At 41.2% G+C, this 27,581-nt stretch overlaps 1 protein-coding gene across 1 annotated transcript in view; it reads left to right on the forward strand.

Annotated features, from left to right (window-relative positions):
* The window catches only part of RAB1A (RAB1A, member RAS oncogene family), a 162,282-nt gene that overhangs the window by 81,837 nt on the left and 52,864 nt on the right, over positions 1–27,581 (forward strand). Inside the window, exon 3 of the mRNA XM_085612521.1 lies at positions 10,638–10,733. Within this exon, the coding sequence (XP_085468647.1) occupies positions 10,638–10,733 (96 nt within the window). The remainder of the gene's footprint in view (positions 1–10,637; positions 10,734–27,581) is intronic.

Consider the following 27,581-nt stretch of genomic DNA (forward strand, 5'->3'; position numbering starts at 1 on the left):
GCAGTGGTCGTATGCATGAAGACCTTTCATACTCTCATTGTCTTATTTGTACTTTTTTAAGGCTGGTCACTTTGTTTTGAAATGTTTGTGTAGGTAGATAGGCAGAATTTAAATTGTCCCCCCCACACCGATTTTGCATATGAGATGTATTATGTGCTACACAAGAATGAAATTAAGTATTTTTAGCAATGAAGCCCTTCACAAATGTAGTGTTCTCCACTGTTCAAAGTTGCAAGATTCCAAAAAGTGCTCTGTAAGTTACAGTGTGTATATTTGCAAGCCAAATATCAACATGCTTCTATCAAGGCACATTTTTAATGATAGTGAAAAACAAAAAAATCGCAATCAATTTTTCATTATGCTACTTTTTTTTAGATACACAGAACACCTCTTTTTCAGAACAGTGTGCATTTCTCTATACTTAGTAGTGGTCCCATATATTTAAGTCAGTCATTTCAAGGCTCGCCTCAACTCTTCCCCCCCCTGCCCCTCCTCCTCCACTGTTCCCTACTATGAACGGTATGATATTGTAACATATTTCCAAACTTTTTATAGAACTTTCCTTTAATCTCTGTACCATGAAGTACTCTGCCATTTTTGTTTTCCCAGTAACTCAACTTCTAAGTGCTTTAGTAAGATCTACCCTATTAATACAGAACGAAAGTTCCGTAAAATATAAAATGGATGAAATCAGGACGTTGACAATTCTTAATTTTACAGAAAGCTATTGCACTTACAGTGAATGACTGCACACTTGAAAACAGAAATATTAATCACCTGTACGTTTAAACAGCCTCCCTGCTAAGTCATTCGTGTAGAATTTAGTCTTAAACGTGTTCTAGCCCTGCATTTGTTCTACTTCACAAAACATAGAAGAAAAGCTAGTTGTATTGAAAAGGTTAGTGAGATTTTCGTAGAATGGCACTACTTGATATAGGTACGTACTCTCTAGTATACTAAAAATCAAATTCTAATTTAGGCAGCTACCTAGGTCTAACACGGGTGTAGCAGACAGAAAATATATTTAACTTGTATTGCATGGGCTGACTAAAAGGGGTCAAGAAAAAGAGGATATGTGTCATACTTAACTTCCATCCTTAAAATATTGGATCTTCCCTCTAAAAAGTTGCTTGATGTAGGACAAGGTTTGTGGCCCAGGTCGTAACCTCAAATCTTGGGAGTTATACCTGTAACATACACAAACTACTAGTACTGGGTGCAGCCAAAGCAATGACAATTTGTGTAACATGCCCATATATTTACCTGCCTTGGGATCTAGCACAACTTACAGCATCAGGCAAAAAGCAATAGTTTGATATGAGGCAGAGTTTGTTCGCCTAAATACAACATTGGCGTTGACCATCATGGCCTTTGAAAGATTAGTTGTCACAAAGTGAAATTTGTGTTATTTTTTATGTAAGGTGAGACTTGGCTACTGCTAGGACTTGATGAATGTCCAACATATGTTACGGAATATCATAGAATTTTTAGAGCCTGTACTTTCTTTTTGCTTCAATAGCTGTAAATATTTCATGTGTAAATCATTAAAAACAGTGAATGCAGTTACTTCTGAGGAGGAACATGATTAAGTCACCAAATTTGGTAAACAGGTGCAGGATAGTGAACAGTCTCTAGTATTTTATTTGGACAATGAGGTGCGGAGGAAATCATTTTTAGAAGCTAAAGCATCGGATCCTGGAGAATGTTACTCATATAACTCCTTCGAAACACTCACTTTTCAGGGTCGACCCTGCACCTTCAACATATGTAAGACAACAACAACCTTTAAATTTGCATCACATACGGACACCTGACTTACACCTGACCACCTTGTTCCAAAAACAAGATCTGTGGGCTGACTTACTAGTGACAATCAGCCTCAAATAGCTTAGACACTGACATGGATCATCCTAGAAATGGGGATTAGGTCCAATGCAGTCCTCCTTTTGTGGATCTAAAGTATGTAATCTTACCATGTAGAACTTGTTATCAGAGTGGTGTTTCAACCTCGAAAGCAGGGTGAAAAGCAAGTAGACTCTTATGACATCTCAAGAAAGGACGGTTGAAACAGACTGTTTCATTGAAGTCTTTACCACTAGAAATAGTAAGATTGACCACCAAAACCAAACTAGACAGTCGAATTTCACCTGACCATGCATTTTACAGGACTAGTTATGGAAACAGCGGAAGTTCAGTTTTTGAGGCGGTAATTCAACGTCAAAGTAACCATGTATATTCTGTGCAGCATGCCACAATTTTGACACTTGCCACCAGTACTCCTTCCATATACAGATTGTGACGTTAAGAAGGGAATAGATCAGGAAGCGGAGCAGGAGAAAGCTTCCACAACTCTATATGAAGAAATTCAGAAATCAACCCATCGGTGAACTGCCATGCAAGTGGGGAGGAAGAGACTTTATTAATAAAAACATTTTCCAGAAGAGTGATAGACAGTAGTTTACCATGTTAAGGACAGTCCTCAAAAGCTGGGCTCATAAAATCATTAAAATGTTACCAGACCTGCAGGTCTAGTGACTTAAATCTACTCTACCTAAATGTAATGCTCTTGACCCATAAACTGGTCTCAAATTTTGTGATTCTGGGCAAATATTTTAATTCACATAGCTGCCATTTTCTTCAATATCTCATATATGATGAGCACCTTTAAATATGAATTCAGCATGTCTACTGTACAAAAAACTATTTTGTTCGATTTAATAGACTAAACGTTTGTTCCATATGCAATATAAATCTAGTCACAAATAGGATACATATGACCCCCAACTTGTCTCTTAGTTCATTAACAGTTTTGTCATCAAGGCTGGGGTAGGATTCTCAGTACATGTTTAAAAACTCACTTATAATAAATATGTAGCTCAAGTATCAAGTGGTAGCAAACTGCCATTTGCAGTCGGCACATTTTCCATTGAAATGGCCACAAAAGGTCGCAGTGACAAGCTGTTTTACTAATAAAACTATGTAGTATACAAACAAGACTATTTGGAAATCGTTCCTGCAAATATTTGTCATTGGCCCATCACCATGTAGTGTTCTGATTTGTTTAGCTCCTATTTAAATCTTTGTTTATATCCAACTTTTAAATTATAAAACAAATGATTTTCTAATTCTGTATATATTTTGAAATGTTTGTGCTATTCATTTACAAGCTATTTAATTGTGGGTTAGAAAAAAACTGACAGCCTTTTGTTTCACAGTGATTCAGACAGCTTACTTTACAAAATACTCCAACTGCAGTAAGAGAAAGAAAAGTAAACACCATTTTACAAACTGACATTTGACCTCTGTCCTTCAACATAGAGCAGATGTATCAAGATAAAAACAGGATTTAAAGACCTCTTTATTGCTCATTTTCTTTCGGAATAAGCAGAACACCTGTTCCTTTCTGGCTCAAGTTCACTCGCCAGAAGGGACCAATATGTTCTAAAAATACCTCGGCCTGAACAGCTCTGACTCCATATTGAGTGGGTGAGTAGACTTTTTTTTTGAGGCTTGCTTTCAAAGGCTTCTAAAAATTCCTAAAAATCCCTTTAAAAGCAGAACAGTTACTCCGAAGGTAAAGAGAAAATTCAAAACACCCATATTATAAGATGAATGTTGTACCTGGATCATGGTTGTCTTTATGCTCGGAAATAATTTTCACTGAATGCACAGTGACTGGTTCTCCCCCTGATGAGCAAAGTAAGCTGTCAACTAGCACAGGTGCTGCAGTATATTGATGCATTGCAAGTGTGCAAGGGCCAATAAGATTCTACAAGAGTCAGCAGTGAAAGGAAAGAGAGGACCTAATTCTGCTAAAAATCTGGGATGTTTCATCGTCTGTTTATTGTTTAATGGCAGTAATTCAAGCTGCAGTCCTTAGTAGGGTTGATTGTGCGAACACTTTATTTGTACCTAAATGTTTTACTACCTGCAGCTGCTTAAGAACTCTGCTACTACACTTCATCACAAGCTTCCTCTCCACTCATCTCTTTGTGGCCTAAAGGAACTGTACCAACTCCTTCCTAAAAAGAAATGTCTTTTCATGTCCTGACTTTTCTAGGTCAAAAACAGTCTAACATGTCTGCACTTGAAACTGATTCCTTATGTGCCTGCTTCAACTGTTCATCCCTCTTCCTTGTATTTCCATGTCCCTAATCTAAAAAAACAGTGTATGAGGATGGTGGTACTTTTTTCTCTCCTCGAAGAGCTAGAACCACCTTCCTTTATCACTTTGAATGTAATTAAAGGATCTCATCTCCTGACTTAATCTCCTCTTTCCTCTATTCACCAGGACACTCATTGGGGAGGGAGGGGGGTTAACCATGCCCGATGTAAATGTATCCTCATATTTAACAAAAATGTCTTGGGCTTAAACTGTAGGAATAGATTTGATCACATCCTTGCTTCCATCAGTGCAAGCTGTTTTCCCCCCCAAATGTTATCTCGCAACTGACCACACCCTATCTGCAAAGTCCAAGTGAGATTGGTGAACGGTAATGCTGTTGCTCTGTCAGCATTAGTTTCTCTTTACCAGAGCTCAAAGGATATATTTTTGGAACATATTCAGTTGATTGGAGCTAAAGAAAGTGTATTGAGATTAAACACACAAGATGATATTAAAGCTTTGCAGGTAGTCTAAACCACTGACGATCGCACTGCATAGCATTCTAACCCATCTTGTTTCACACTCTGTGCCACTCTAGATAGAGGCTTGTCTCATGTGATCCAATACTGACCCTGCGCGCCACAGGAACAATCCATTCCGAACTGGCAGGCAACCCCCTCCCCCCACCCCCCCTGCTGTTCCAGAGGGTAACTAACACAAGCAATCATGGGTCAGATTCAACCTTGTGAGGCCTCGTCACTGAGGTACAGCTTGGGTTCTGTGGCAAAAGATGGGTTTGAATGCTACTCAGTCTAAACCATTGGCAATTGTTCTATTTCCAGGTATTCCGTCATCACCTTTTTGTGTGTTTGGTGTAATGACAATAATAATTGAACGTATGGTCAATCAATTGTAAGCGAGATAGAAGGAAAAGTGATCCATTCACCTTCCTGTCGAGTTTATAATCTGTTCCTGGAAAATGGTGTTTACTTTACTTTCTCTTTTTACAGTTAATGCTTTTTGTCAAGTGAGCTATTTGACAATTGTGAAACAAAATGTATTGAAATGCCGTTATTTTCTCTAAAACATTTGAACAGCTGTTAAATAAATAGTACAAGTAGATCAGAAATTATGAAACTTTTTTTGTAATTCAGAAGTGTGATGCAAACCAAGATTTAAATTGGAGTAAAGCAAATCAGGACACTTTACTTGGTGATGTGCAAATGACAAATATTTGCAGAAGCTTTATTTCTAAGCATTGTACACTATATAGTTTTAAAACCACATGACAATGACAAATTCTGTGGCCATTTCATTGTAAAATGTGCTAATTGCAAATAACAGTGGGCTGCATACTTTATGCTTTTGTTATGTATTTATTAAAAGTGATAGTTTTTAAACATAATGTGAGAGACATTCCTGACCAAGCCCTGATGACAATGCATTTAATGAATTCGAGGCAAGTCTGCAGTCAAGTTCATCGTATATGTGGCTAGATTTGCATTCTTTATGGAGCTAATGTTTAGTCTAATAAATCAAACAAAAACGTATTCTGTACAGCAGGAGTGCTGAACGTGCGTATTTGAAGGTGTTCTCGTAAGTGATAAAAAAGGAATTTGGCGTGAATTAAAATACTTACCCAGGATTACATAATTTGAAAATACTTACCCAGGATCACATAATTTGAAACCAGTTTATGGGTCAAGAGCATTATAATTAGGTAGAGTAGATTATTTAAGTCGCTAGACCTGCAGGTCTAGTAACTTTTTTTTTTCGAGCCCTGATATGTCATACGTAGCCACTGTTGGATTCTTCCACTCCAGCACGACTCTCTGCTCCAGGCCATCTCTTGCCTTCAGTCAGTCCGAAAGGGTGGGATGAGTTGGTTGCCTGGTGCAGGTCATAACAGTTAAGTTTCCAAATGCAACAGTTCCTTTGGTGGTATCCCTGGCTTACATCCTTGCGCAGGTAGTCTTTTGTCACTCTGTTGAGTAGTAGTCTGTAGACCAGAAGCTATGCCCTCACCTTTCCAGGTGCAGGTTCAGTCTGTGGTGCTGACATAAGACACCACACCTTCCTCAGGAGACTTCTTTTTCCCAGTACCAGCTCACAGTGAGTGGAAATTAGTTTCATCACTCGCTTGGGAAGTCCCAAAAAATGAATAGTCACCAAAACTACTACCAAACCAGTTACAACTAGTCAGCTGGTTTGCTTAGCAAAGAGTCCTTTCCTGTACCCCTTTTTGCCCCCGTGGCTTTCAGACGATCAGCTTCTCTATGATCCTCCTTTTTAGAAACCCATACAGTTCTCTGTAGGGCAGTCAAAACTCTTTCCCACAAGTTTGTCGCAGAATAGGTTTGTGATCTGGCTATCTTGAGCCTTCCTGCCATGTTCTACCAACACAAGTCTTGGTTCTGTTTTATTTTACCTGCCACACACAACCTCCTGACCACTAACTTCTGGTTTGGGCTTGTGTCCAGTTCTAGACCTGCCCTTGGGCAGTCTCCGGGTGTACTTCAAAGCCTCTACTTAGACACCATCAGATATGTTGTACATAGCAGAGGTTAAATGCAATTTACATTTGGCTTAATTATCCAAAAAACCAGAACCTTTTGAAAAATGGGCCTAAACTATGCATCTTGACTTGTCCATCTTACATAACTGGCCATTTGATGCTGAACTGCTGCTCTGGTGCTAGCTTCCTCCCTACTCATTCCTTCCCTTTTATCTCCATTGCAACTAGTGTAGACAAATGATGGGAACCGTGCTAAAAAACAGAATTCCCTACAATTATTTGATTTTGTTTTTTACGTGAATTAGACCCCTGAAGTACTAAGTTTAAAATAAGTACAGCGGTGGTACTTAAAAAAAATATAAGTAAATATAATGAAAGATTCCACTCGAAGCAGTTAATTTAACAAGGAGATTTCAAAAAGGTGGTTTCAGAACGGTTGCCAAGAAAGTCAAACAACAAAGAATGTTCGCTAGGAATGTTGAAACCAACATAAATGAATGCAATTACATATGTCCTGCATTGCGTCCACTTCGTTCGAAGTGGTTAAGATCAATATGCTTGCAATTGGGTATCCTCAATGTGAATTCTTTTTTGCAGGCCTTTTATACTCCTCCAAATGAAATGTTTTGCTTCAATATTTTTAACTTTTTCAAAGGTTTTTTAGCTATTTATTGATGAAATATGGAGGTATGTGTCGCTGATTATTTTGTTCAGTGGAAAATGTTGTAGTTGTCATTTTTACTTTGAGAATGTGTATTTGTGTATCTTGTTTTATGTGGACCTCTTCGGAGTGCCAAAACATAATAAAAATAAATTGAATTGAATGCAATTACCATAGTGTTCTGCTCGCCTCAAGTGAGGAAATGGCTATACGGATAAAGACCCAGACTTCTAAAACTTAATTAATCTCTAATGGTCTTACGATCTTGTCTAGAGGAGTTGACTTGAATCCTGGGCAAGGCTTATGATGCTAGAATAGTGCATATATTGTGGGAAGATAAGGCTATATTTTTACAACAGTTTTATGAGTTTGGAATTAGACTCCTGCAAGTGCTACGAACCTTGAATTATAGGTCAACTCCATAATCGATAAATAAACTAAAAAGTTGTGAGATTCCTTTATCCCAAATTATATAACCCTTTGTGATTTGACACCAGAGTGGGGGCTGGTAACATATGTTCTTTGCTGTTCTGCATATCTGAGCATTGGTTAAAGAGGTGATTCCTTCATTTGAATCCATTACATACACAAAGGTGAAGTTCTGACTGGCTTACTTCATTAGTTAGAGAATTGGTGTACGCAGAATTTTGAAGTATGTCTTTCTACTCCAATATGGAACTCACTATGAGCTGTAGCGGGGTACCTTGGCTAATTATCCGCTTGGCTAATTATCCACTGGAGCTACTGGCAATATGTGCATTTGTTCTTTCTAAGCCAAACTTGGTATGAGGTCACATCAACATTCTTGTGTTTATCCATTACCTAAACTCTGCATTTCTACCAGAATGCTGTGCCCTTTCTTCAATACGAGCTGGTGCTGTCAAATATAGATACTGTGTGACACCACAGACAACATTTTTATTTGTATTGTTAATATCTTTGACTTTGTTTGAATCTGTACAATTTTGTAAAAAAAAAAAAAATTCCATAGCCTAAAATGCTTTATTTTAAGTATGACCGTAGAAAGCTTTATCTGTGAATATCAGTGAACAAGATTGCATTGGGCTTTTTGAAACCTATACACGAAATGAAGAGCACTGTTTGTTTCTTTGTTTACTTACGGATTATGGTCCGTGTTTCATGCTCTGGACTTATGGCGTAGTTCGCTTACAACGTTCTGACCTAGGTGGTTGAGGTCCTGCTCAGTAACTTACCTGTCTTAGTCGTGGGCTCACATTCTTCAAATTAACCCATTAACTGGACAACTTTACTCCTTTTTTGTTACACAGCCCTGTATTGCTGCTTTGACTGTGGACTCCTCCCCCAAAAGCTGCTAAAAAGTTAGTCATCAGAAATGCTAGTTTCTGTTGCTTTACTCTAGAGAAACCAAAAGGAGATGCTTTACTTAAAAACTCTGACACCAGTACTTATTTTATTATCTTGTTAAGCATTAAGATTCAGACGATAACGGCACACTATGAAAAGGACTAAAGAACTGTCTAGCTGGCATGCCTACGTGTGTCCTAATGTATAGGGAAATATCTCAATAATAAAATTGAAATGGCAAACTGTTTTTGACATCTTAGTTTTTAAGTCTTTAAATGGTTTTCTGTGGCTGCATTTCACAGTTTAATAAAACTTGAAATTGAATTAGAAACCGACATTCCCCATTTATGCAGAGCTATGCAACTATAACTTCTCCAACACGCTGCTCAAGAAGTCATGCTACATCACAAATTGCATCACTGTTAGTTGCTTTAATATCATTGATGAACCATCACATGATGCATTATCTTGAGACAGCAGCTAGATGTCCTAAGATAAATCTGCAAGCAGAGATGTCACGGATCCTGTATAAAAAGGTTATAGCATTTAAAGTAGTAGATTATTTTGCAGGGTATATATAGCGCTTACTGTACCTACGTGGGGTGCTAAAGCACTTGCCTACATGAGAAACACAGTTCACCGTGTATGGTATGTGATTGGAAGGATGTTGTCTTTGTTTTGATCCTATGTGGAAATTTGTTCCATGTCGAGGTGCGATTATCCTGTTATGGGACACATCATGTAGCAGTTTGCTGGATGAAGAAGTGAGAGACACACTTTTTTTTACAGTTTTCATTATGCTGGTAGCTTTGAACAGCTCTGCAGGTCCTTTTATGGAATTTCATACGATGGCCTCCTTAGCTGCATACTGCACAGGTTGTTGTCCAATCTTAAGTTTTGTGTATAGTTGTGGTCCTGAGCTGGCATGGTTGGAGAGAGAAAAATGGTATCCTTGCTAGTGGTTTTGTGTGTGTGTGTTTGTGGTGTGTGTGTGTGGCACTCTATGTTCATGAGCAGTGTAGTGTACCATAACTGAGGAATGTGATTTTTAAGTCGGGTGTATACATACATAACATCCCTGCAACAAATGTTTATCTGGGAATTTGTATATCCTGATTAGCAACTGATGGTAAAAGCATAAGACATAACTTTCTGTATTTTATTTTATTGTTTTGTGATATGACTGCCTAGAAATAAGGTATACCCACACATACAGTTAACGGCTCTCTGCCTAGCACCTTTGCATCCATAAGCCGCAGTGCAAAGCCTGCAGCTGTTCAGACAAATTACTGTGCATTTGTCATTTTAATATTTCTGTGGACAATGCATCTAAAGCCTACCTTACAGTCTGCAAGCAACGGTTACAACTCAAACGTAGATCAAATTGTAAGCAATCTAGTACATTACTTTTTCTGTTTCTGCATGCAATTACAGTATGTACCAGTCCTCTCTAGAACTGAGACAGGACATAGCAGCTTCTAGATACTGGTGCCCAGCGTAAGCTGTAGAGTTTGTTAGGGTTTTGCAGTGGGGAGCATAATTGATGCAACCCTCTCACCCACCAATGTTTGTTAGTACCTTTTTAACAATTGCATATTCACAAACCTGAAGCTGCATTACAGGCCTGTGGCCAAATCTAGCTGTTCTCTCAAAGAAAAAAATAATTTTCAAACTCCCTAGAAAGGGCCCTAGCCCTTTCTTGTCCTCACTTTGTGTATGTGTTGCATAAAGCACATTGGAACAGAAATATCCTTACCATACAGCTTTCTTCAGCAAGCACCTAGTACTGAAACCTCTAGTGGTTGCCATTTTATGTTCTTGAAGAACTGTAATTTGGGTTTCTTATTAATAGGAGTATGTTGCTTAAATAGAACCTCCTGATCATTGTGGAGCCATCAAAATATCTTTGATTGATGTTCCAAGAGAAATGAAGTCCTCTTGAGTTGCCTCTTCAAATCGATCTTCTACTCTGCTTTTAATTGTACAATTTGGTTTCTAGTGAGTACTAAATTACTTTTCTGTTTCTGCAGGATGACACTTACACGGAAAGCTACATCAGCACAATTGGCGTTGATTTTAAAATCAGAACTATTGAGTTAGATGGAAAAACAATTAAACTTCAAATAGTAAGTATCGTGTAACTTTTCTCAGCAACAGGGTATTTATTAAATGCATTCCAATCATTGTATAAAGTAAATAACTGAATATTATATGAAGAAGACAATGACCTGCCTGGATTCCACATCAAGTTCGCTTGTATGTAATCCTAGATGTTTTGGTAAGTGCTTGAAAAGCAACCATTGTCACACAAGGCTAGTTTTTTTTAGTTCTGAAAAATCAAACTCCCCCTTATCTATCCAAAGCTGCCTGTCCATTTATAATATCATTGTCTGCTTTGGTTAACTTTTTTTATATAATACAAGTGTCTTTATTCAATTCTTCACAGCGCTCTCAATGTGAATCTTCCTTCACAATTTCTTTCTCCCTACTTTCCTTTTGTGTACTCGCTTCCTCACAACGTCCTCCTCCTTTTTAGGTCGAGCCTCGACATCGCTTGCGCTATCTGCAAGACCTGTTGTATCTCTTCTGTGAGCTTTTGGCAATCCAGCGATTTGCCATTGGTTCTTTTTTGTGCCATTACAAAATGCTGGCTTTCTATTGGCGCATTTATCCCAATTGTCCCTCCTGTGCTTGCTTGATTCTGCTGAGGCGATTTAACTAAGTGATTGTTTCTGTTACCCATCACCTGTTAACTTCCAGCACAGTGCGGAATGGCTTCTACCCCCTTCTGGGCATGCAGCCTCAGGGTTCCTTGTCATTGACTATCTGTTTGAATCGGGAGGCTGCACCCTTTGCGAGAATGCCTTGTCTAATTTGTAAGTTCTCAAAATAAACCAGCTACCATTAAATACACCCTTCCTCTCCTAAATAATCCATAAATAAACTTTTTTTAAACTGGTCGGCAAAGTATAATTACAAAACGTGCCTTTTATATTGTTCTGATCTGTTTGCCCGAATACTTTGTGGCAGCGTCTGTTTCTAAACTGTGTCCTTTTTCTACTTCCATGACACATCCTGGAGCAGCTCTCTAATTGGCTCTGTTCTCTTCTGATGTTCCTTGCCTGTCCCAGTTTGCTTACAGTTAACCTTGGTATACATTACAGCATACTTCAGGCTTGCGCTGCGGTAGACTGCGAGTTCCCTGCCTTCCCTCCCTTCACATTACGTTTTTTTGTTTTTTTTAAATGTTCAACTGGGTCACTTTTTATTGGATGTGAAAGCATTACAGCAAAAAAGGTGAATATTTATCATACAAGTTCTCTCAATCAGGACACCCCCCAAAAAAATACTCAAGACAGGGAGACACTTCAAAAAAATGACGTGTTTTAATTTCATCTGTGCATGCTCCGCTAATCTTTTCCATAAATCTGTAAATTTGCCCTTTTACTTGTCACCTGCAACTGACTTGAGCTTCTCAGTCTGTCATTTGGTCTAACAAAGATATAGACCGTCGTCCGTCACTGTCAGCACTTCATTGGCCTCTGCCTTCACTGACTATTACTGTCTCTGCCACCATCCCTTCTTTCTGCTCCCCTCATTTGCTCACAAACAATACAGAGCACATCATGTACATTCTTTTTTTCAGCACTTCTCATGTCATGAATTTTTAAGTCTTACCCTGATGGTATTTATTATAGACTAAAATTGTGGTAAAGAAATGACTGCATAAAGAAGAATAAATGGGAGCTGAACAAATTGTGAACGTTTATCACTGAAACACATCACTGCATTTTACTAGTTTGTTACTTCTGGGAGTTGTTTTTATGTTTGTGTGCCATCTTGATGTTTATATAACTGACTATTTTTTTTACCCTGCATAATTCTTGATTGCTGGAATATTCTCCGTGTTTTACTGTAACGTTTGTGTAACTCCACTTTCTGTGTGTGACTGAGAAGTAAGATGAGTGTTTCTTAAGACCTACTGGTGGTCCCTGAAGGGCGGCCGAGTTTGAGCAAGGGAAAGCTTGGGGTATCGCAAATAGGACCAGGGTAAGTGGGCAACCAAGCGGTTTTCCCTAAGCGCTGCAGCTTTGAAGGCGCCAGATCTGTGATTGATTTCAGAAGCTCATCAAAGACATAATGGATCCCTTCCACTATGCCTGGGCCGCTGCTGATAAGGAATGTGTGATTAAAAACCAAATGTTGCTTAATATGTATCTCTGAGCTGGGTTGTGCGAAGTTTACACTATTTCTCCATGGTGTGTACTATTCACCAAAATGTTTATCTAATTTGCTCACGTCTTCTGTGTAAAGCGCTGTGATACCCGCTGGTCTAGCCAGCGCTACATAAAACTCTTAAGAAAATAAGTTTTGCTTCACGGAAGCCCACTAGCCAAAAATGTGAAAACCTAACATGTTCTTGTGTTGGCTCCATTGTGCCAGTGGCATCAATCTCTGAATTTGCATTTTCCCTTTTGTTTAACTTTGTTTGAATTTTTGTCCTTGTGATTATCTTTTGTAAATTATTTCCTGCCATGTAGTCATGGTCTCCATGTTACACATGTTCTTGTATCACTATAAAGCGCACTGGCGCCCTTGTTCGTAGAGATGTGTGCCACATTGTTTCTTAATTGTTGCTGTGTCTCAAAAATACAATACACGATCAGTTTATAGTAAGCAATTGCAGCTGGATTGACTTTCCGTGTTTTTGCCCTTTCGATTAATGAGTCCTTTGTTCTTCAGATACCTAAAGTTGGCGCAGCACCATTTTAATTGTTTTTTGCATCAGTAGCACTCTTAGGCAGATATTAGTTTACGGAAGAGGACCGACTTAAGACGTGTAAGCGAAACCTGAACCGGGGATAGAAGGCTAGACTGAGGTGGTGCTGGTGCTCTCGGAGTAATGGTTGTAGGGCTGTTGGGGGTGTGATGTAAGCACAGCAGGCTTTGTGTTTGGAACAGACAGCTGCTTCAGCCTTTAGCACATTATAAGGGGGAGACGGACGCTATGCACCCTCTGTAAGTGCTTTGAATGCTGAAGGGCACACAACAAATCCTTAACAAATACCTCCGATGTCAGCACTTACCAGGCTCAATACTTATGTCCCAAATGCGAGACCTATTGGCTATGCTACAGTGGTTTTTGATAGGCGTGTGTGTACCTGGTTGCTTTTTAGGTCTCGCCTGGCGTTGGAGCGCGCATGCGCTTCTCGCCTGCGTGAGCTATAGTTAACGATATATATTTCAGAAGGGGACTTTAAGCCCCGCCCCTGTTTCCGGTAGTTGCGTGTCGTACTTTATGCTAATCGCAGCCTCGCGATTCGCTTTTCGTCAGTTCTGTTACCGCCCTTTGGACATTTAGGCCGGCCCATCCGGACAAGCACACGCCATCTTTGTTTTTGCGGGTCATCACTAGTTAACAATATATTTCAGAAGGGGTCTTTAAGCCCCACCCCTGTTTCCAATTTGTGCGCGTCGTACTTTATGCTAATCGCAGCCTCACGATTAGCTTTTCGTCATTTCGGTTACCGCCCTGTGGACATTTAGGCCGGCCCATCCGGACAAGGGCATGCCATCTTTGTTTCTGCGCGTCATCACTGACCTCAGAGAGGAGCCGCACTGGGATTGGCTCCAGCCAGGGGGGTTGCCCGGCAACAAGGGGCTTGTCACGAAGAGGAGCCGCGTTGAGTGGATGAGTTACGAGACGTCCGCAAGCAACCCGATCGCGTCCCCTGATCAGCTGCTGCCCGCCCGGAGAATCAGAACACTCCGCACTACCAAGGTAAACATCTGGACCGGTGTCCTGGGAGCGGGAGTGTGTGGTTGCCTCAGCCGAGGTACGGGCTGCGGGCTAACAGTCACAGCGGAACAGCTAGGGGCCTGGGGCAGTCTACACACCGTCCCTCAGTGTTAGAGGGGCTCATAATTTACTTCAACAGCGGGACTATGAGTATTGGCATCTTTAGTAGCGGGCCCGCCCTGTGATTATCAGCATACTTAGTGGCGGACCAGCGAGGGGCATTGCACAAGTGAAACACCGTCCAACCGGCATAAACGTGGCACGCATTTCTAACCCGGCGACCAGCGCATCGATCTAATGGACTTGAGGAACTGTTGGGCGTTTTATTTTCCAATCGGCGGGCCTATTGACTCTGCACTTCTTTGCCGCCACTGGTTTCAGATTGTTTTGGCCCCAGCCTGGTGTCGGGGAGGCAGAAGGCAGTCGTATTGTTTGCGGTCTCGGGTGCCACGCAGGTCTGCCAGCCAAAGCTTCTCACACTGCAAAAGGAACACCCCACCTCCTTTCTCTATTTTATATATATGTTTATTTGTGTGCAGATGATATATTTTATGTCGGCAGGGGGAAAAAAACTGCAAGGAAATACTTTGTTTAACCACTTTTCCCTGGATTGTTTGTTTTTAAAAGGACGTGGTTCGCACATAATTTTCCTGTAAACAATGAAAAAGGAAGAGGTTTAACGCAAGCATCAACACAGCAAAACGCGATTGTTTTTGTTATTCTCCCCTTGTCGGCTTCCGTGGGGATAAATTACCAACTTATGCCCGATCCGGAGTGGAGAGAGACCGCACACACTGCAGCAGCTAAACTGGCTCAACAATTTGCAAGAGGGAACTATTTATTTTTCTTCCTTAAAAGGCTAAGGGGCATATTTTTTAATGCAACTTTATTGTTTAAGAGAATCATTTCAGGAGAGGGGTTGGTCCCTTCCCTGCGGTGCTTGTTTTTTATTTCCCAAACTAGCAACTAAAAGTCCTAATTTACGTGGTTGCCAAGCGGCCTAATATCGTATGTTATCCTCAAGGTGCACATTTTTTAAAATCCTGTAGCGCTTTAGATGTTGAAAGCTTTCAATGCCTTAAATACAGTGATAAAACTAAACTACAAGTCCCAGAATGCAAAGTGCGGTGAACTCGAGCCAGGGCTGGTCAGAGTTTCACATGGTGACACAGACGTAGTTCGCAGCTAAGAATGCAGGCGCGTTTCCCTTAGAGGTGTGGGCTCGCTCCAGGCAGAGTCAGCCGTGAAGGCATGTTCCCTCTGTTTTATGCCTTCTTTCCATGCCAGTCGCTGTTGTAACGCCAGTTTTCCTTTAGTTTTTTAAAAACATTTTTTTTTTATCTTGGCTGGTTTTGGTGCAGCCCCTGATTGTGTGGTAAAAGCAGCTCAGCAGGCACTTGCTGCCACTGTCTGCTTGCTACTCCCCCGGCCCCAAAGTCGGCAAGCAGCCTCAAGCACAAGGCCCCCCTCCTCCTCACCACAATCACCCACTGCTGTCCTCCGCCACAACCCCGCGGTCCTGAGCCCTACCCACTTGAGGGACACCGCTTTTTTTAAATTTTTTTTTTTTTACTTTAAGCGTGGCGCCCGCTTCACAAACACCATAAAAGGCATTGCCATTTACAATGCCAATAGCTCCAAAACTCGCAGTTGCGAGATCTATTGCATTGTAAATGCTTGTTTTAACACAGTGGTTAAAGCTGCTCTATAGAACAGAATGAATGGGTGTCTTTGATGCAATTGTCCTGTTCTTCTGGAACTTAATTCTGGTTTGAGGGGGAAAAACACTTAACCCAGTTTTGAGACCTTTGCGGGCGTTGTAAATAAATCAGTTTGCAGTAACTGCAACATCGCCCTGAACAGACAGACGATGGTTTGATCCATTCAGCCTCTCTTTCTTTTGTTTAGTACTTGGCAGCCCCGCTCTATACATGCTGAAAATAACGTTTTACCATTAACCTGTTTTATAATTTATTCTGATAGGTTAGCTCTGGATATTAGCATGGTCTCTGATGGATGCAGGTGCAACTGGAAGAGCTCAAACAAACGTGCTATATATATGCTGTTATTTAAAAAAAAAAAAAAAATGTTTTTAAAGTTCTGCTTTGGTCAGTGACCGTGTGCCCCTGTTCGCTGATGCCCCAAGCACAAGACAGGAACACACATGGAGAGACTAAATGGGGAATCTTAATTGTGTGACCTCAGATCCCTGCTGCAGTTTTGAAATTCCAATAAAATGATACTCTTAACATGCAAGGGTTGAGACTTTGACTGCGTGACTGAAATTTTTTAATTGACCTCTGCTACCTGTGTGTGTGGTGTGCTGCAGCAATATCGGTTTGACCCCTGATCCTGTGTATGTACTTACATTTATTCTTTAATCTAGTCTGGAACATTTGAGAAGCTGACCCAATTCTGCTGTAAACAGGGCTATAAATCTTGTTATCTGGTCACGTTTGCACCCCCACCTCTTCATCTGCAAATTCCCGCCCCCTCCCCCACTTCGCTACCCAGCCTACTCCACTACTGTAATGAACGGGTCTGGAGATTGTAGAAGTGAGTAAGCTGTTCTTTATTTGCAATTCAACAGCACCCACGACCAGACGCTCCCGCCGCATACCAGGATCTCTGACAACTGATTAACGTTGTCAGAACCCTGTCACACCGCGTTTAGCATCAGATCGTAGAACCATATTCAACACAATACACAACAAGAGCGAGGCATCCTCGAGCTCTCGCACGAGGATGCTCGCAGTGACAAAACACTACAACATCTCCCTCTCCACGAAGAACAAAGTGAAAAGGAAAAATGAAAAACGAGAAACCATAAGTAAAAATGATGCTATTGCTAACAAAGCAAATGAAGCAAATGAAAACAGAATCAAGACAAAACGTAATGATTCAATTTGGAAGGCAATCTTCTACAACAAACTCCCAATTTCGGTGGTAAGGAATAGGTGTCCGCAGTGGTCACAACAGAACCAGGGGCAGAAACACATTCCGGTTTGGAATGTACAATGAGACCCCGAGAGATGGAGGATTCTTCCACAATGAACGCTGGATCATGTAACCACCAATCAGCAGCCTCCAATTCTTGTTTTTATAATTTGAGTAAAGAACCAGCCTGTGAGTCGGAAAGGTGTACTAGCGATCTTATTCCACCATCCCTTATTTCCAAGTAAGGCTGAGTCCCTGCTGACACCAGTGGCTTGCACCGGAGGGGAACATTTTGATAAACCTTTTAACACTTTTTGGGGATTTTTAATGAGGACCCAATCACCCACTTTCAATTCTAGGGTATTAAAGTTTCTTGCAGCGTCATGCACTGACTACATGAGACTTTGCTTTTGTTAAACTCTAGATGTCAAATCTTTATTGCAGTGAATGCTCTTGCTGTGCTTATTGAGTAACCAATTGGGACACAAACTTATGTGAACAGTTCTACCCCTTAAGAGGGAAAATGGGGAAACACCTGTGGTGCAATGAGGAGAAATATTATAAGACCACAACTTGGCTTCAAGGAAATCCTGTGCATCCTGATGGGAGGAAAGAGCTGTTTGAATGGCATCCTTAACTAATCTGTTTGCCCTTTCGACCAAACCGTTGGAGGGCGACCTTAAGATGTTTGACATCACACTCGGTTAAGACTGAAGTGAACTTTTGGGAGATAAAATGGGTGCCATTGTCTGTGACTATAGCAGAGGGCGAGCCTTCCACAGAAAATATCTTCAAAAATTTAATGGCATTAGTGGAATTGTGTGAGTCACAAAACATGTGATAAATCCACTTTGAGTGATAATCAATTAACAAAATACGATATTTAAGGTCATGAGAAAGGAGATAAGGTCCAGAAAAGTCTAAACCAACTTTGTCCCAAGTTTTAATGGGAAAGGGCACAGGGTACAGGGTGTAGGGGTGTATTCATAACTGTAATTTTTTTTATCAGAGAGACATTCGGAACATGAATCAATGTAAAGTTTTACCTGGGATTCTAGGGATGGCCACCAATAGTACAGCTTAATGAGTTGTGAAGTCTTTGAAATCCCTAGATGACCTTGGTGCGCAAATTTGATATTATTCCTGAAACTGGACGGGGGAACAAAAAAAAATCCTGCCCTATGACCATGCCATTAACCAGGGATAATTCGGATGCCACCTTGGCAAAAGCTTTCAACTCATTAGGAAGTTTCCTATTTTCTGGCCAACCCTTCACAATATTTTCAGCAACAAGCTTGAGATTTTCATCCTTGTTGTACGCTTCCACCCAGGATTGTTCATTAATGGTAGGACATAGCCTAACAGCATCAATAGCAGCAACAACACATTCTGTATCTTGTAATTTCTCGACATCTAAGGGATCATGAAAAGACATTCGTGAAAGGCAATCCGCCCTGAAGTTTCTACCTCCAGAAATGTGTTTAATAGAAATAGGGAGTCTATCCAATCTGGCTGACGCTTTGCCAAGCCCATTACCATTTAGTAACTGAGTAAGAGGCTTGTGGTCTGTGAACAAATCGAATTCGCGACCCCAAATGTAATTTTTTAACTTTTCAATTGCCCAAACACACGCAAGTGCCTCGCATTCAATAGTGCTATAATGAGTCTCAGATGGTTTAAGCATCCTTGAAGAAAAGGCTATGGTGTTCTCTTTTCCCGAAACCCATTGGCCAAGAACCGCCCCCAACCCCGTGAGACTGGCATCGGCCATTATAAAGCACTTTGAAGAGTCATGGAAAGGATGTAGGGCAGGTGCTTCTACAATGAGTTTTTTAACTTGATCAAATGAAGACGAAACTTCTTCAGACCTATCAAATTTAGAGCCTTTCCGAAGAAGAGCGCGCAATGTTTCAACAGTTTGTGCATAACCTTTACAAAACGGGCATAGTACTCTGCTAGGCCTAAGAATGATCGAAGTGAGTCTTTGTCTTTGGGAGAAGAAGCGTGGCTGATGGTTTTGATAAGTGACACCTTAGGCTTGATTCCTTCTGGAGACAAAGTATGGCCCAAATAATCCAACTGCTGAGTGGCAAATGTACACTTGTCAGCCCTGATTGTCATGCCTGACTCATTGAATTTGGACAAAACGGTAAATAAATTGCGCAAGTGTGTTTCCCAGTCATCCGCATAAACCAAAATATCGTCCTGGTAGGCCTGGACCCCTGGCATGTTTCGAAAAAGATTATCCATAACTTTCTGAAAAACACTGGCCGCAGAGGCCAGGCCAAAAGGAACCCTGAGGTACTTGTATACACCGAATGGTGTGACAAAAGTGGTGAACTCTTGTGAAAATGTTGCCCTCCCCTCCTCCCCCCCCCTCCCGTAGGCTAGCAGTTCGTGAATTTTGGGAAGGGGGTGGCAGTCAATTAAGCTTTTTTTTTTTTTTTTTTTTTTCAAGGTGCGCAAATCTGCACATAATCTGACCAAACCGGATATTTTTCGGACGCTAACGATGGGAGAAACCCATTCTGAGGAGTTGCAAGGATCAATGACACACAAGGACTTGAGAACTGACTTGAGTTCATCCTTCGCACTAAGGGGCAAAGGACGTACCTTATGAACGAAGGGTTGAGCATTTGCCTTAAATCTAATCTGGTGTTGAAATCCTTTGACGGTTCCTAATTTGTTGGAGAAAAGCCTGGGAAATGTGTCCAGAACCTTTTTGAGATCAAAGGTGTGGTCTGTGACAGACCATCAGTTTTGGGATGTGGATCATTCCTAGAGCCAGCAGGACTGTAGCCCTGAGGAGAATCACAAAGGCTAATTGGGTTATCAGAGCCTGGAAAAAGATGTAGACCCATTTTGGCGAGGTCTTGCCAACCAATGATGTAGCGTCCCCTAACCGCAACATAGCTTTGTGAAAATGGACCTCCCTAAACATTCTAGCCTTGATTTGAAATAGCCCAACATGTCAAACTCACCAAATGCTTTTGGGTTGATGTCTGTTTGATATAATGTAATAGATCCTTGCCATTTCTCAAAAAACATGACATCTGATAAAATGGTTATGGGAGAACCAGAATCTGCCATGATGGGAATCTCTATATTTCCAAAGAAAGCGGTTCCTAACACAATGAGGAGTAAAAATAGCTGCATTCAATTGAAACAATCATATCTTGGAAATGATCTGTACAATCATCAATGGTTTCAGAGTACTCCATGCTGTTGACTCTGGTAGGTCTTTTAGATGATCTACATGAGCCTTGAAAATGTTCTAATTTTTTTGCATAGAACACATCTTTTCCCAAGAGCAGGACACATGGGGTAGTTACCCATATGCGATTTGGATCCACATCTGTAACAAAAAGTGTTCCCTTTTTTAAACAAATTGTTTAACAGGTTTGTTTGTGGAGACCGTATTGACAGAATTAACAATGTCTTGCGCAGGAGTTTTGAAAGAGTTGAGAGATTGATCATATTGAAGGACCTTGGAGGTGATGATAGATCTCTCAATGCTCTTAGCAATATCAATTGTTTCTTGGAGTGAGGGTTTTCTGCAACTGAGGAGGCGTTCTTGAATCTTTCTTGAAAAACAAGAGAAGACAAATTGGTCACGAATATAAATGTCAGGATCCGCCTCAAACTCACAAGTTGAAGCTAAAACTCGCAACCTCGCAATGTATTCCTCTACAGATTCATCTTCGCGTTTTCTCCTAAAGAAATTGTCTTTCAAGCATGATGTTTCACTCTTGGTCGTAATGTTTAACTAGGCGAGATAAAGCTTCTTTGTAGGCATCCCAATGTTCAGCATCGCCAGCTTCTCCGGTAGGTGTAGGGAATATAGGTACATTTTCGAAGACCTGTTGTGCAGCAAGTCCTAAGCAACCATATAAAATCGCGACTTTACGTTCTGGAGAAAACTTGACCTCATCGATGGCAACAATATGGTTCTCAAAAGCTTTTACCCATTGACGCCATGGAATACTGGGTTTGCCAGGTTGTTGTAAAAAGGGAGGATGTTGCGCAAATTGCTGAGAAGTAGCCATAATATAGAATTAGATTACCAATATAATGTGAAGAATGTAATACTGTGAATAAAATAGTAAACAAGGTATTCACTACAGTTGACAACGTGCAATATTAAAAATAAAGTGTAAAATTTTGAATAAGTCGTTTTTAAAATAGGTGAGCCTGTCACAGATATTCACAGATCCAGGCAAAATTTAGCATAGACACGAAGTAAAATGGCAAGGTGAGCCTATCACCGAATTTGAAGGCTCAAAATACTGACTTGCAAAATAAATAAACTTGAAAGGGTGTGCCTGTCACCGCGAGAGCGTGCAGGCTGGATCCTACCTTGGATCGAAGAGAGTGATGCGATGGCGTAGGAAAGACAGCTCGGGGAAAAGCACCGCTGTCTTCGTAGCGTTGGGTTACCATAGTAACCATAATGAACCTTGCAAAAGATGGCCGCCTGCGTGTGGACGCTTAAGTGAGGCGTGATGACGTACTGGCGTCAGGAAGCATCTTGCGTTGCTAGGCGATGGAGCGTTGCACGGGCAATGCAGAGCAGAGTGACGTCATCAAATCGCAGACGCAAACCTGCCCAAAACTGCCAAAAGTGCAGTTTGTGTCGATCAGGAAACGCAACAGATGAGACGGGAGCCGCATAAAAGGGTCCTCCGCTTTGAGCAGGTGTGTGGATTAGCGATGAAAAGGTGGCTCGAAGGAGAAATCCAGAAATGTCAAAATTTGGCTGGTGGGTGCTGTGCGCGCAGCTTGGTCCGCTTGTCGACAAATGTAATCAACGGGTCTGGAGATTGTAGAAGTGAATAAGCTGTTCTTTATTTGCAATTCAACAGCACCAACGACCAGACGCTCCCGCCGCATACCAGGATCTCTGACAACTCAATAACGTTGTCAGAACCCTGGCACACCTCGTTCAGCATCAGATCGTGGAACCATATTCAAAACAATACACAACAAGGGCGAGGCATCCTCTAGCTCAGGTCCTTGCACGAGGATACTCAGTGACAAAACACTACAGCTACCCACCCTATTGGCTAAGCCAATAATAGCTTGCCCACAGGTGAGACCTTTTGGCATGGCCAATCCTTGTTTGGATTGGTTTGCATAACAAGTTGATATTGCCTTACAAGTGATGGGAGACACAGTTTTACACCAATAGACTGTCCTTTGAACAAATGAGGACCTTTTGATAGATCTGGGAAAGCATGTAGGACATTTGGGCAAGATTGGAATGAGAGAAGCAAGAGCCATTATCACTCTTTAACAGGCAACTATCGAGATTTTTGCAGAATAGTTTTAAGCAATAGATCTGATATCACAAAAGTGCTTTTCACAATCTTGGTGCCAAGCATGACACAACGCTGTGTTCTTTCTGAATATGTAAAAGAATGGTGGTCTGTTTTAGGTGTTGCAAATGACAGCGATAGACCTTTTCATTAAACAGGCTTGTAGTCAGCAGACTATGGAGGAAGATTAGGATGGTGATGTGGTTGGTTTACTTTTACCTCCAGTAAGAGTGCCAGTGGGAATTAACACTTTCCGACTTTATTAATGATAGAAGGCTCGTACTAATGTGCAAGGAACTCCATTTTAGATCCTTAGTCTGGCAAAATGTTAAGGGTGCCTTAAATATGCCTTTCACCCGAATTACTTGCTTAACCGCCTTGCACACCCATCCCCCCCATGAAATAAAGTAAGCATTGATTAGGTTCATTAGAGATCTGTATGACCATTATCTTGCTGATCTTTATATTTTTGTGAAATACGATCATTGTAGCTTGTGCTGCTGTATATCACATGCTTTGCAAACCATCTAGTGTGGGACATTTGCAAGTTGCTTTTCTTAAAGTCTTCAGTCTCAAGATATCCCATGACACCTTCCTTAGCCCATAATGCATAATTGAAAATAGTTTTCTTTTCCCAGCTTGAGGAAAGAGGCATCCGGCCAACATTGTTGCAACAGAGGAGTACCATTCCAATAGCCAGGAAAACCCTCATACATAGACAACTCCTACACAACCAATATCCCGAAGCAAACTAGTCTTCAAATCAAACGCCTCCTCTTAAGATCTTTCATTTTCCTATTGGTATTTGTTTGCTGTGAAGCATTTTTGCTGCAGTGCTTTCACTGTGTGCACTCCAGATGAAAAAAGAAGAGAGTAAAGACTCATCCTACACATTAACTGGATAGATACAGGCACAGCCCCCCCCCCCCAAATGTTGGAGACTTAAAAAAAAAAAAAAAGTAAAGGTTCAGAGAAACACCGCTCACGCTTTTCATCAGTAGCTGGCGAGATGCATGTCAACCTATTTGGTCAAGCTGTAAAACAGATATATGCAACTTATGTGTTTTTTTTGGTATGTCTGCTTGTATGTGCTTTCTATATCAACCATGTTACCTTTAATTGTCACCTTTGACTCTGCCCCAAAAAAACATACAGGCAAAAAAGGTTGTTGTGTCCAAAGATTTTTCTCTGTCATCAGTGTGTTAATGTATTGCACTTAGGGTTTAGAATATTACAAAGAAGCACTCAATATCACATGATCACTTTGTGATTTCAGCCCACAGCAATTAATTGATATGACTTCTGGATCTGCTACAAAATATGAAATATTTTTACTCTTCTGTATATTCTACTAGCATATATGCTAATTCTACTTGGGTGATACTGTTGAGGATGATCAAATTATGGCATAGCTGGAGAACAATGCAGGCAAATTAGTAAGAACACTTTAAAATATACAATGTTATTGTGTTGTTTTTCTTCAGAGATCTCCTAAAGAGAGCACTTTCTCCTGTCAACCTTCTAATATAATTATCCTGATCATTACAGGCTAGCATCACATGATCAGCAAAGGGTTTTCTGTAGCCGCTACTGTCCAGTAACTCTAAAACCACAAAAGGAAATAGGCCTCGATCCAAATATCCATCATCCCCATGTCAGTTTGGATCTGGTAGCAGATTTATATAAGTGTAGTGATTGCCATGTAAGGACATCCAGTAGTCCAAGTTCTATTTATCATGTTCTACTAGCAGGACCATAGAGGCCCTGAGCAGGAATGTTTCAACTCCATTTGTGTTCATGGAGCCAAACTCCGGTGTGTGGTTTTTTTTTTTTTTTTTAATTGGTATTTAGTAAAATACAAAACATGGTTGCAACCCTTGCAAGGGTGCCATGAATAGCCAATGATGCATATTGGGGGTCACCAGTAATGGCATCAAATGTGTTTGGGTTGTGATTTCTAAGGAGTCCTCCACTATTTCTATCATTGTGGATGATTTCTCCTCCTTCCCTAAGATCCAGATCCCCCTCCCATCCAGGAATGTCTCCACGGTAAAATTTAAACAAAGGATCACAATACCCGCCCCCCACCCCCAAAGAGAAACCTCCTTTACAGCAGCTGCTCATCATCTTTCCCCACATTTTTGTGGGACTACAGTAGCGTGTCCCAGTATTCCACAATAGGGTAATTTCACAGCCTCCCCACCTCCTCCGGCCACAGTGTTTGAATCTCCACTCCTGCCCAGTATTCTAGGTCCCTATGCCAAATCACAGGAGGAGGAGGAGGAGGGGACTTCCTGCCCATGGTGATCGCTCTTTTGGCCAGTAAAAGGTCGAGGTCAGTGAATTTTGTGGCAACTTTAGCGTTTGTGGGTGAATGCCTAATGTACAGGCATCAATAGTCTTGAGTCGTGGTCTGGCGATTATCATGGCTTTGCAATGTATGACCTCCCTCTGGTATCCGTGCAATATTTGATAGGCCCATAAAACACGTGGTAGAGTTCAGCATGATAGGTCTGACAATTGGGGCAGCTAGCAGGCATGCTAGGAAATATTATTTGCAGTCTATGGGGCTTTGGTTATGCTTTATGCAATATACTATATTGTATGAAGTTAAAACTGGCATTTGTCGTGACCTTCCTTGGATATTCCTGAGCTCTTCTCCAGTCATTACCATTATAGGTGCAAGTTTTTCCATTGTTCCCTCAGAGTTTGGAGCAACACTCCGGTATGGTCAAGGATAGCCTTGTATATCCATGTATTAAACCTCCACCTATTGCGTCTATGCAGTTAACTACTTTCTGTGCTGGGTTCTGTCTCATCTGCATTCCAGTGAGCCCTCAGTGCATGCATTATCTTAGCTAACTGTAGGAATTGGCCCCTCCCCAGCACTTGTTGAACAATCAAGGTGTAAAAGTCAGTAGCAATGCTTTCCATGTACAGATCATCCAGTGTCTGGGTACCTACAGCCTCCCACTAGGCGAACACTTTAGCTGTTAATGGGCCAGTGGTGGTAGGTCAGCCTTTAAGCGGGAGCGCCAGGCTATAGAGCATGTGTTGTGCAGACATAATGCCAAGGTCATCCTCTGTACCAAGACTGGCAGGACTTTAGGAAATTGTGTCCCCAGGAACGATAATCTATTGAGGACACCACTCTGGAGTTGCTACCCCGGTAATGCTGTCTCGGGCAAGTGGTGCTGTGCCATCCAATAAGTCACCCATTGTAACTGGGCTGCATGAAAGTAACCATGGAAGTCTTGGGCGACAAGGCCTCCCATGTCCAGTGGTAAGCGTACTTTGGCCAGGCTTTTTCTTCAGCCTTTGCCTCCCCAAATAAGATCAACCAGTCCTTTTACTTAGAGTAGTGTGACGTTGTCAAGGGTGGGAGGTTCACAAAGTAATACAGTAAGAGGGGAAACAGCACTATTTTCGCAATTGCAATGCGTTTAGGTACAGGCAGTGGCACCGATGTCCAGAAGGGGATCGGAGCTCTGTGATCTCTTTGCCATGCTCAGTTTTCCCTCCAGCAAATAGGTTTGCGAGTGATATTGATCCCGAAGTAACGTAAAGTATGAGGTGTCCATGTGAGTGAGAGCCCACCCAGCATCAACTGTCGCTCCCAAGCCATTTTCCAGAGTGGGATGCCTGGGGTTCGACTGGTTAACACACAGTCCAGTGGTGCCAAACTCCACAGTGTTAATCACATAGTAAGAGACAAGTGAGGTGCATAATTATCTGATTTCCTACCAGATGATAAATAACAGTAAGCACTCAATGCGGTACCTCTAGATTACTTTCCAGTGTTGGGGACTACCTCTAAAGCGTAAGCCCACAAACTTCCAACCTTCTGAGGGGCATAGATTCAACATCCATACATTTTATGTATGTGGAGACTGGATCATTTTGGAGTAAAGGGGACATAAGATCTGCTACCCCCATTAACGTAATCAAGGGTAGGTTCCCTGTACTTCAAACTGTCCCATTGTTGATCATTATACTTGCACAGGGTACTTAGAACTCTTCACTGTTCAAACTACGTAACCTAATTCTTTCTCTAAAGGAGGGGATGAACTCAGGATTGCAATAGTCATAAAGCAGCCTAAAAGTATGCATCCAAGCAATTTCAGGCAGCCTACTTTTACAGGATTATGAGAGTGAGAAGGACTAAAAATATTGCACTTACATCTTGTTAACATGCTGGCTCCAGTGTGTCCAAACAAACTCTTTGTGGTATTACCACCTCTGTGAACATGGTACCATATTCATGTATCCACAACTAGACGGCTGGTTGAAAAGGTACTATGCCTGTATAATCTTTGAGTTACATTTTGAACCCCTCTGTGAGTATGTCACAGATTTCACATTTGACGTCTTTGTTAAATATTGGTTCAAGTTGCATTAGTTTATAAATCAACAAAGTAAATCTAACTGAAAAATCAGTTTGTGACTAGCTGATGTAAGAGGATTGTGAATGTGCCTGATAGACGAATTGATACATTGACCAATGAATAGCTGTAATTTCTGAGAATAAAAAAGGCAGTAGGTATCGCACACTGCACCTTCGTGAAACTTGGTGCATTCTTGTAAGCAGCAAGAGAATCAAGGACTCATTTCCGCAGGTAGCCATTCTAGCAATTGCTTATGCCCCAGGGTGAAAAGCACACAACCATATAGTGAAAGTGGAATGTGGTGCAGATATCCGAATACAACCTGGACCTGAGGCTGGCAATGGTGCTATTCTAAAACAGATTCATTCATTTGCATTATGGCTGTACAATGCAAATAATTTGCTAAAGAAGGAACTTGAGTCATGTTTTCTATAGCACCAGGCAGTACAATGGAATGTGTGTTCACTGCATGAAGAACATGAAAATGGAGACTAAATGTATAACCATTTAACCGCTTATACACTTTGCAAGGATACA

The sequence above is a fragment of the Triturus cristatus genome, chromosome 6 (assembly GCF_964204655.1).
Source record: "Triturus cristatus chromosome 6, aTriCri1.1, whole genome shotgun sequence".
Classification (NCBI taxonomy): Eukaryota; Metazoa; Chordata; class Amphibia; order Caudata; family Salamandridae; genus Triturus; species Triturus cristatus.